We start from the raw sequence: 10,856 nt of genomic DNA, 5'->3' as shown, positions 1-10,856 counted from the left end.
TCACTTTGATAAAGCAGAGATACATGTTGTTGTTGTTTTTTTACAGTGGATTCTAATCTTCATAAAATACAATATCTTGTTGTATGATTTATGTCTTTAGAGTTAACCCTTCAGATTAGACTGTAGAAATGTAGTGTTACGTATTTAGGATTCATCAAACATTTTTGAGTCACTCACTAAATGTTTAGTCCATAATAAATTACCTTCAGTGTTTACAAGTTATTTAATAAATCAGATTGTCAGTGTAAACTATGACGTGTATGACGCTTTAGACATTAGAAACACTGTGTACAAACACTCGTTTTTTATTGTTGTTGAATTGTTAAATTGTTGTTTATTGTTTATTTTTTGTGCTAGAATAGCAAAAAGAATAACTTCGCAAATGAATTAAAACTATTTCAATAAAAAGTAAATGAAAATTAAAACATACTAAAGCCACAGAGCCTAATAACTTTAACAAATTAACTTTAAAATCACAATATAAAAAACTAAATATTGCACAACAAGCTAGACTATTTTTAAAACATAAACAAAGATAATTAAGCTTTAAAATAAATAAAACACTGTGGCTATATTTGTAGGATTTGCTTTAAGGCATGTTTGCATAAATAAAAACAAGCTCCCGGACCTTGGATGGGCTGAGTCTGTTTCTTCTCTCTGAGAAAATCTTATATAGCTTGGACCTCCTTCAGTGCAGCTCTGACAATGAGGTTCAGCATATGAGCAAAACAAGGCATGTGGTCCCAGTGGAGTTGGTCTCTCAGGGCTGAAATGTTGCTGGCATTGTCTGTGACACAAGCTACCATTTTCTCTCCCACACCCCATTCATTTGTAACCCTTGTCAGCTTCCTTGCCAGTTGAGCAGCAGTGTGTCTGTCCATCAAAACAAAGCTAAACTAATTAATCGCACATCAAATATGGCTGGGAAATTACTCCCAAAATATAATTTAAAGTCATTGTTGTGTAAAGCATCAAACAGACATTACAAAAAGTAGCTTCAGCAAGAAATATTTTGTTTAATTCAACATAAAATGTATTACACATACTCTTTTGGATCATGAGGGTGAGTAAATGATGGCAAAATGTTAATTTTTGGGTGTTAATTTTTTATTATTATTATTGCTATGGAAATATGAAATTATTTCTTTAATGAAATAAACTAAAATTGCCAGTAGGTGGTGGTAAATGTCTTGATTAAGTCATCGAGTCATTTATTCATTCATTTGATTCGTTCAAATGGCTGATTCATTCAGGAGTGAAGTAAATGGTTCTTTATGAATGGTCCATTGAATCATTACCCATATGGAAAAGAAACAGAAAAAACTTGTAAGAATTTCCTATTGCCTACAATAGTAAATGTTTATGTTTTATATGCATTATATGTCTTATGAGAGTTATATGTCTCATATTATGATTTACTCATGAAAGTGGCCACTTTCGCATTTTTCTCATACAACGTAATTATATGAATTAAGTATGAATCAAACAAACAATATATATATGCTGTTTATAAGGATAGTACATGGCAAAGTATGTTTTTCGTATATGTTCCATATCATTTTTGCATTTTTAATTACTATGTAAAACATGTCTTAGTTATAAAGACATATAAAATTTATATATTAATATTTACAATTACATACATCTTTCTTGTGCGTAAAGTATATCTAATTTAAACGTAAACTATGCTTTCTTTATATGTTTTTATAAGTTTGTTATATGTCAGCCAAGTATGTATAAAAGCATATACTTTTATATATGAATATATACCATTCTATATAGGTTTTTTTGTATGTAATGTCTATTAATATTTTCATGTAAACTATGCTGTTTTATGTTTTTAAATAAAATTCTTACATCAGCCAATGAACATAGCAGCATTAAAAACATACTTTTTATGTATGAAATTATATAATTTCATATGAGTTTCTACAGTCAAAAACATTTGATGAAGCAGAGTTAAAACTGGCAAGGGTTTGGTCAACACCCAGATCAACTACTTTCTACCACACAATGACATAAATGCAGTCCGAATACATCTGTAATATTAAAAACAAAGCTGCTAGGATATCTTTTAAATAGTCTTTATTAACAGTTACACTCTTCTGTGATTACAGTGCTGACAGCAGTAAACCCTTATCCTAAGAACAATGTTTTCAAATATTAGATTTAAATGAACTTGTGACTACATAGGAATATCTTTCACAATTTGATATTTTCACACACTACAAGCCTGCATACAAACCTGAGGAGCACATGCTTATCCTATTCCTATTCTAACATGGGAACAGTGTCACCAACAACTAAACATTGTCAATACAAACAGGTGTATTCACATTCAAGGAACGAGGCATGGGGCTTAAGTGCAATCAATCGCTCTGAGCATAATGCTAATACTGCCTACTACTGTTTACTTAGATATTTTGAGTATACTCGATTTTGAAATTGCAAAGTACACAAACAAAAACATTTTATAATGTAAACTTAAAATGTCTTAATGGCTTACATATATGCCAGTTTTGTTCTTCTGCACACTGGATACCTCAGAATAAACAGGCACTATAAGCAGTAAATACTTTCAGTAGACAGTAGTCAGAACCTGTTTTGCCCCAGGGCCAAGGACTATGTGACACACCTGTGTGAAACTCAGAGTAAACAAAACAGTTTAATGTGGAGCTGTGTACACACCAACATTTTTACTTTTTGACCGGAGTTCTGTAATCTTGGCATTGATCGTACTTCCAATGCTGGAAAGCTGGGTCCCTGGCCACTTCTCAAGTGTTGCACCTAAACATGAACAAAAAAACAATGCAAAAATTATTACAGTAGGCTGGAATCAGGAAACACACAAAAGCAGAGACTATTGGTCAAACACCCATTAAAAAGAAGAAAACATACTGTAAATGGCATCCAATTTATTTTTGTCTAATGGTTGACGAGCCTCTCCTCCGCCTCGTTTGTTCCCCCGAAGATTGCTCACCAGCAGTATTTCCACTGGAAAGACTGCGGTGAGCAGATGCCTCACAAAGACTGTTGCCGAATTGGCATTGATGGCATAGGCCCACGCCAGTTTCTCAACCATGACTCCGGTCCCAGGATGGATCTCAACCTGGACACAAGGTGAGCATTAAAGTTTAAAATACCAGTATGTCTGACTTCTTCAGCCCAACAGACTTTAGACATATAAGCACATTAGATCTGCCATACTCATTATTTACACTGTAATTACTTGTTGAATGAAATGTATGGGGTTGATTGTTTTTATGTGGTTTGTGGGACGCTTATGCCAATAAAGCAAATTTGAATTGAATTGAATTAAAAGCAAGTCTGGCAAGCAGTAGATCTATTTTTATGCTGTATTTATTTATTCTTTAAAAAATAATTACCTTAGAAGACTGGGAGGCAGTCAGGGATGGAGACACAGATGTGGAACTGGACAGCGTAGATCTGGGGAGGGACAGCGAAGTGGCACATGGAGAACTGGACCTGGACTGCGGAGACCCTGGAAGGGCCGGTAATGCTTTGGTAGGCTCCACCCTGGATCTCTTAGGAGGTGCAGCCGAATCTATTATATTCCTCAAGCTCAGTAGGAGTCCTGGCACATCTAGACACAGTACATCAAAAACAAATAATTTATTATTATCATTTCTTTTGGGACAATACAGCCAATTCAGCCTACAGTCATTTAGAGAAAGGTTTATTACTTGTCTGATGGTTCAATATTTGATATGAATCAATGATACCTTGAAGAACAATCTCCTTCAACTTCGCGTTCTCTTCTTTCAGGTCCTTGATCTCCTGCTTTAATTCAACCACAGTCTGAGTCGGACTGTTGTGATTATCTGAAGAAGGCTGTGATTGACCGTATAGCTTAAGAAACTCTTCTGCAGGGTCTGTCCTCTTGGGAGCCTTTGACTTCTGGGTGTCAAGAGATAGGGAAAAAACAAAACCAAAATAAAAAGACAGCTATTGCTGGTGTTGAGCAGCCATTATGTACAAGAGAATCAATATCAAGAATCAAGAATCCTTACAGATTTAGCTAGATAGTAATGCCTATTACACAAGAGTGCCAACTCCTACACATTCTATGTACATTGTACCACTGGGAAATATGGTCATTGCATAGGAGCTAAAAGTAAATTAACGTCACCTTTGCTTGCTGAGACTGAGTTTCAATATCAGTTGAGCAATCTGAATCGTCCCCATATTTTTGGGGGGCCACTGAGGCCCTCTTTGTCAGCTCTGTAGGTTCTTCTTCCTTCAGCAGTGAGTTCAGTTTACGGATTGTCTCAAAACGAGTAGCTAGAAAACAAAAGCAAATAGACCAGAGTTATACTCAAACAGCTGATTACACCAGATCACCCTCTTGTAACACTAAGACTGAAAATATACTTGAAGTTAGTGATGTGTGCTCCAAAATAAGTGCAAGCACTGCATGCATGCTCTGTATGCATTGCTCATATACTTGTATACTTGCATACCCTATGTATACTCTACGCAAATATTCAGGGGGTTATGCATAAGGTATACATGACACCTGACATAAACAACTATTCAAAAAGCTTTATTCAACCTGGTTTCAACTGTCAAAGTGTTATTATCTCATCTCATTTTTAACATAGTTAAATTTTTAGTCATTTTTGACATGTTCCTATACGTACTTTGACAAGATGGAAGAACAGGTTTGTACTAAATTACACCTGTTTCCTAATCCAGCTCGTAACTTCTGGTTAAAGGAGAACTCCGGTCAATTTTAACATTGAGCTAATTTTTTTTGTAAATTTGAAGTGCTGTCAGTACAGAGAACAACGGCAAAAATCAGTGTGTCCTACACCATGTTATCCTCTTTTTAAAATTTGCACCCTGTTGACTTCAATGGGCACGTTTAAAACTGTATTAATAAAATTGATGTTAATTCTGCCAGCGAAAATACCTGAAAAACTTCCTGTTTTCAGTCGAGGTCCACAGTAGTCAACTGTCGAGTTCACCCGCACAATCATTGGTAACTAAGCAATTCAAGAGAACGCGCCTGAACTTGACAATCGACTACTGTGGACCTCGACTGAAAACAGGAAGTTTTTCAGGTATTTTCGCTGGCAGAATTAACATCAATTTTATTAATATCTTTCACATCTACTGCAGTCAGATTCACTGTGTTCACTCTAAACAAGTTTTTTAGTTTGTATAGGTACTTTTTATAGATAGTATATTTATAGTCAAAATCTATCAGTAGGATAGTTGTGTATAGGTTTATATTGTTTTACTCCATTGTTGTATGCCTGTATTTATGTAGCACCGTGGTCCTGTGAGGCACGACATTTCGTTCCACTGTATGCCCCCGCATGTAGCGGAATGACAATAAAGCTCAACTTGACTTGACTTGAAATAAACTCACTCACATGGCTGTGCACTTGTAATGACACATCAAGGATGTTAAGAGGCTAAACGCAGGTTTAAACGTGCCCCATTGAAGTCAACAGGGTGCAAATTTTAAAAAGAGGATAACACGGTGTAGGACACACCGATTTTTGTCGTTGTTCTCTGACAGCACTTCAAATTTTAAAAAAAATGAGCTTAATGTTAACCGTAAATAATACTAAAACATTGTGTCTGTTCTTGCATTCGGACACAGATAAATCATTACTGAACAGCATAAGAACGGCTTTTTCTCTCAGGCTATATTCCACCTGAGCAATACATAGCCTAACATCTCAGGACTGTCCATCTGTACATAACTTCTCAAAACTTTTCATCTGTAAAATAGCACATTCATAATTCGCAGCACTTCGACAACGGCGCAGTAATATCATCATGCGCCGAGGTCGAAGTGCTGCGACGTGCTCACTTGAGCGATGATATTACTGCGCTGAGGCCGAAGTGCTGCGACGTGCTCTTCCGCCATACATTATAGTTATCATTTTTTATCTGCTTAGAAAATCGCCACGTTTTATTTTGTGTCACCATACTTACTCGTGTAACTACTCATGTAACCATCTTTAAATAGGGAAAACATGGAAGTGTTTGGTGGCTTCTAAATTCATCCCTGTTTGGATCCTAAGGAATGAATGGGGCTAAGCTAAACGCTAACATAGTTGTGCCGTGCGCTAGAGCGATTAAGTGCACGCACTGAGACGGGAGAGGTACGTATCAACTCGTCTAAGTTGAGGGAAGAACATATTAGAATATGGAAAACCGGTGGTGTTTTCCTTTAACTGTCAGAATCAGAAAGAGCTTTATTGACAAGTGTGTTTACACACACAAAAACACAAGAAATTCGTCTTGGTGACAGGAGCATCCAGTGGAGAAAGTACAGAGAGAGTGTAGTCATGCATATAATTTAAGGTAATAGAGTGAAATATAAGGCTAATAATACACAGAATAGACAATGCATTAAAAAACAATAACTATGGTAATAAAAATATAGATAAAATAGAATTATGAATGTGCAAATGTTTTAGGTTATGTACAACATAGGCCTATAGAGAAAATAGAAAGAATTATGAATGTGCTATTTTACAGATGAAAAGTTTTGAGAAGTTATGTACAGATGGACAGTCCTGAGATGTTAGGCTATGTATTGCTCAGGTGGAATATAGCCTGAGAGAAAAAGCCGTTCTTATGCTGTTCAGTAATGATTTATCTGTGTCCGAATGCAAGAACAGACACAATGTTTTAGTATTGAAGGCCAAAATAGATCTCAGTTAGGCTAATTCATGCACATGCATGCTCTTGTTTTCTTCTGTGTAAGATGGCAGAAGTGATGCAACAGGAAACTGTAACTATAGTTTCTCGTGCGCACGCGATAGTATCTTGTGCGCACGAGAAAGTCTTCTTTTTATTTATTTTTTTGCCAATGTCCCTTTAGGGGCTCAGTAGTTGTGAACAACTTTGATGTGTGAAATTCCTATGTGATTGTATCGCATTTCTGTGTTGTTAAAGGGATAGTTCACTTTGAAATTAATTTTTGATATGTTTTAGCTTACCTCAAGGGCATCCAAGATGTAGGTGTCTTTGTTTCCACAGTATTTTCAATTTTGATATTTTTTGGTCAAACCGTTCTTGTCTGTCAGTCATATAATGCAGGTCTATGGTCACCACCTCAAAGAGCATGCACAGAGAAGTCCAAATTAAACATGATTTAATGACTCGTAAATGTAAGTACACATTGATGGCCTAAGACACGAACCGAGCGGTTTGTGTGAGAAAACGAACAGTATTAATATAATTTTACCTCTTTTAACCACAGCCACGTCCAAGTACTCTGAGGGCGCGGGCGCTTCTGTCTGCACAAGCGCCGGAAAGCCCCGGAAGTGATCTCTCGCGCGTGTATCCTGTCTATCTAATAATTTGTTAATTTGTATCCTTCCTAGGAAAGTGATGAAGATGCCCAAGGAGAAGAGCAGAGTGGAGAACCTTTCACATTGGCACAGGTGAGACAAAACTACAGTATTCTGACTCTCTATTTATATGTATCTCTCTCTCTCTCTCTCTCTCTCTCTATCACTCTGGCAATCTATCTATCTGACAAGTTGTTGATTTGTATCCTTCCTAGGAAAGTGATGAAGATGCCCAAAGAGAAGAGCAGAGAGCAGAACCTTTCACATTGGAACAGGTGAGACAAAACTACAGTAAACACATCTATGAATTTAATTACATAATTTGATATGACATTAAATAATCACGAGACAAACAATGCTATGACAAAATGCACAGATTATGTCTGCAGCTCATGGAAGTAATAATAATAATAGTAATAATAATAATAATAATCATAACTTTATTTGTATAGCACTTTTCAAAAACAAGTTACAAAGTGCTGTACAGTGAAACAAACATGATCCATACTTAAAAATGTAAATGCAAATGAAAAATCAACAATAAAATCAGAAAATACAATAACAACAATAATATAATGTTTATAAAAATGCCATACAGCAAAGGCTCGGTCACCTTTAGTGACAAGACTAGACTTTGGAACCACTAGTAGTGCTCTGCCAGAGGATCTCAGGCATCGGTCCGGCTTGTAGGGAGTTATCAAATCAGAGAGTAGGCAGGAGCCTGTCCGTTCAGGGCTTTAAAAACGAGTAGTAAATTCTTAAAATTAATTCTAATACTCACAGGTAACCAGAGAAGGGCAGCGAGGATTGGTGTGATGTGGTCACTCCTCTTAGTGCCAGTTAAAAATATGGCTGCAGCATTTTGAATGAGCTGTAATCTATGAATACTTCCCTTACTGATACCAGAGTACAGAGCATTGCAGTAATCGAGTCTTGAGGAAATAAAAGCATGGATGACCTTCTCTAATGGCCCTTTCAGATAGGAAGCGATTTGCACTGCGCTGGCTTCGGGGCTCAGCGCAAAACCGCAGAGTTCAGCGCAAAAGTTCAACTATTTTGAACTTTGACCGCGGCGTGTGCGCGAGGTCGCCGAGCAGTGCGCTGTGCTGTGCTTGCGCTTTGCTGGACGCAACAACAAACCGCTGTTGCGCGGCGCAAGCCATTGAAAATAATGGGTTTCACAGCGCAGCAGTGCGGTCGTCGCAGTCTGTCTGAAAGGCCCATAAGTCAGCAGAGGAGAGACATGTTCTAATCTTAGTTAGCTGTCTCAGCTGGACAAAACAGGACTGCACTACTTCTGTCAACTGGGCATCAAAAGACTGCTCTGAATCAAAAATGACACCAAGGGTGCGAGCTTCTTTCTGAATGTTGTCTGAGAAGACACCCAGGCTAGTGGTGAGGTTTTTATGATGTAGCCACTGCTGGTTCCGATGGAGGTAAATACAATTATTTCTGATTTTGTGTCGTTTAACTGCAGGAAGTTGTTAGACATCCAGGCTTTTATTTCAGTGAGGCAAGAGAGAATGCCAGAGATATTGGAAGAACCAGGCCTTAACGGGACTAAAAATGGAAATCAATATTATAAGTCTGAATTATTTTTTGGGGAAGCATGTATATGTTGAATAACAGTGGCCCCAAAATCGACCCCTGGGGGACCCCACAAAATAGAGGAGCATGAGAGGAGGAGGCTTCTCCAAGGATCACGGAAAATGACCTATTTGACAAATAGGAGACGAACCAATCCAGGGCCACATCACTGATACCAACATAGTTTTTCAGACGGCTAATTAAAAAATCATGGTCCACAGTGTCAAAAGCTGAGCTGAGGTCAAGAATAATTAAAATAGAGAACATTCCTGAGTCAGCTGCACGCAGTAAATCATTGGTGACCTTAATCAGAGCAGTCTCAGTACTATGCAGGAACGGAAATCTTATTGAAATTTTTCAAAATGTCATTATTGTTCAAAAGGAGATTAACTGAGTTGAAACGATTTTTCTAAAATTTTAGATAAAAATGGCAGCTTGGAAATGGGTCTAAAATTATTTAAAACAGAGGCATCTAAAGAGGGCTTTAGATGTGTACAGACACTGTCTGTCTTTCCTCTTTTTGTTTGTTTCTTGCATGTGTTGTGGCTTCCATTACATTTGTTGTGCTAAGTACAGTAGAGCAAAACAAGGTTACCTTTATGGTAAAGCAGAACCTTATAAGTTTTAATATGGTGCTTCTTTTTCTGTAATTTTAGGAAAATGCCCCTCAAGAAATACGTGATGATATCCACTCTCATGGACTAACGGAAGGGCAAAGTTGCATCTCTATTTTCTCCTTTGCATTGAGACACAACACTACTGATGTATTGATGGAAGACCTGCTGAAACTTCTAAAGTTACATTCTGCTGGGACAAATGCAGTACCAGCAAGCAAGTATTTTTTGGAGAAACCATTAGCTGGTATTATAGATCAATTAAAACGCCATCATTACTGCAGAGTATGTACTAAGTACCTTGGCACTTCACAATCACAAGAAGAAACACTTTCATGCGTGTCATGTTCCTTGTCCATAATAGTAAAAGACAGTTTACAGGAAGGACATTTCTTTATCAGTATTCCATTAAAGGATCAACTGAAGGATGTTCTTGAGAATCAAGGTATGCACGATCTCTGTTTTCGTCCTGATGACAGTAGTAGGCATGTAATAAGTGATATATGTGATGGCACCTTATATCAGACCTTAAAATCAAACAGTGAAGAGGATTTCCTCTCCCTTACATTTAATTGTGATGGTGTACCAGTCTTTCAGTCCTCTAAATTTAGTATTTGGCCTATACTGTGTTGTGTTAATGAGATACCCCCTGAGAGTAGAGATAAGCATGTGCTTTTATGTGCTTTATGGTTTGGAGCAAAAAAGCCAGACATGACCTGCTACTTCCAACCATTTGTAGAGGAATGTGCCAATCTTTCACAAGCTGGCTTTGAGTGGCAACATCCTAGTGATCAGTCATGGAGACACGTGAAGGTGCACCCATTGTGCTGTGTGTGTGATGCAGTAGCAAGGCCATTACTACAAAATTTTAAGCAATTTAATGGTGAATATGGCTGCGGAGTCTGCCTTCACCCTGGGGTGCAGATGAGGAAAGGAAAAGGAAAGTCAAGGGTTTACACATGTGCAGATGAAAAACCAAGTGACAGAAATCATAAAACCACAGTAGAGATAGGACAAATTGCTGAAAGAGAAGGGACAACAATATTGGGCATAAAGGGCCCATTGTAGATTTACCAAAGTTTGATGTAATCAATGGGATGTTCCCTGACTATATGCATTGTGTGTTGCTTGGCATGTGCAGACAAATGGCAACTTTATGGATCGATTCAAAAAACTATTCTGAGCCATGGTACATTGGCACACAAACAGCTATCTTGGACAGACACCTCTTGTCTATAAAACCTCCAGGTATTGTTGCTCGAGTTCCAAGATCTCTGACTGAACGCAAATTCCGGAAAGCCCATGAGTGGCAACACTG

General features: G+C 37.5%; 1 protein-coding gene across 1 annotated transcript; it reads right to left on the bottom strand.

The window, feature by feature from the left end:
* Positions 1–2,574: 2,574 nt before the first annotated feature.
* On the bottom strand, positions 2,575–5,000 carry LOC131534357 (uncharacterized). Its single transcript, XM_058767192.1, has 6 exons — positions 4,934–5,000; positions 4,151–4,302; positions 3,744–3,918; positions 3,387–3,604; positions 2,899–3,109; positions 2,575–2,787 (listed from the first exon to the last, which is right to left on the bottom strand). The coding sequence occupies exons 1-6, from the start codon at positions 4,998–5,000 to the stop codon at positions 2,666–2,668; spliced, it is 945 nt and encodes a 314-aa protein (XP_058623175.1). The 3' UTR covers positions 2,575–2,665.
* Positions 5,001–10,856: the final 5,856 nt, after the last annotated feature.

Source organism: Onychostoma macrolepis, chromosome 03 (genome assembly GCF_012432095.1).
Source record: "Onychostoma macrolepis isolate SWU-2019 chromosome 03, ASM1243209v1, whole genome shotgun sequence".
Taxonomy (NCBI): Eukaryota; Metazoa; Chordata; class Actinopteri; order Cypriniformes; family Cyprinidae; genus Onychostoma; species Onychostoma macrolepis.
The sequence above is the reverse complement of the archived record's forward strand: the minus strand, read 5'-3'. Positions and strand labels throughout refer to the sequence as shown.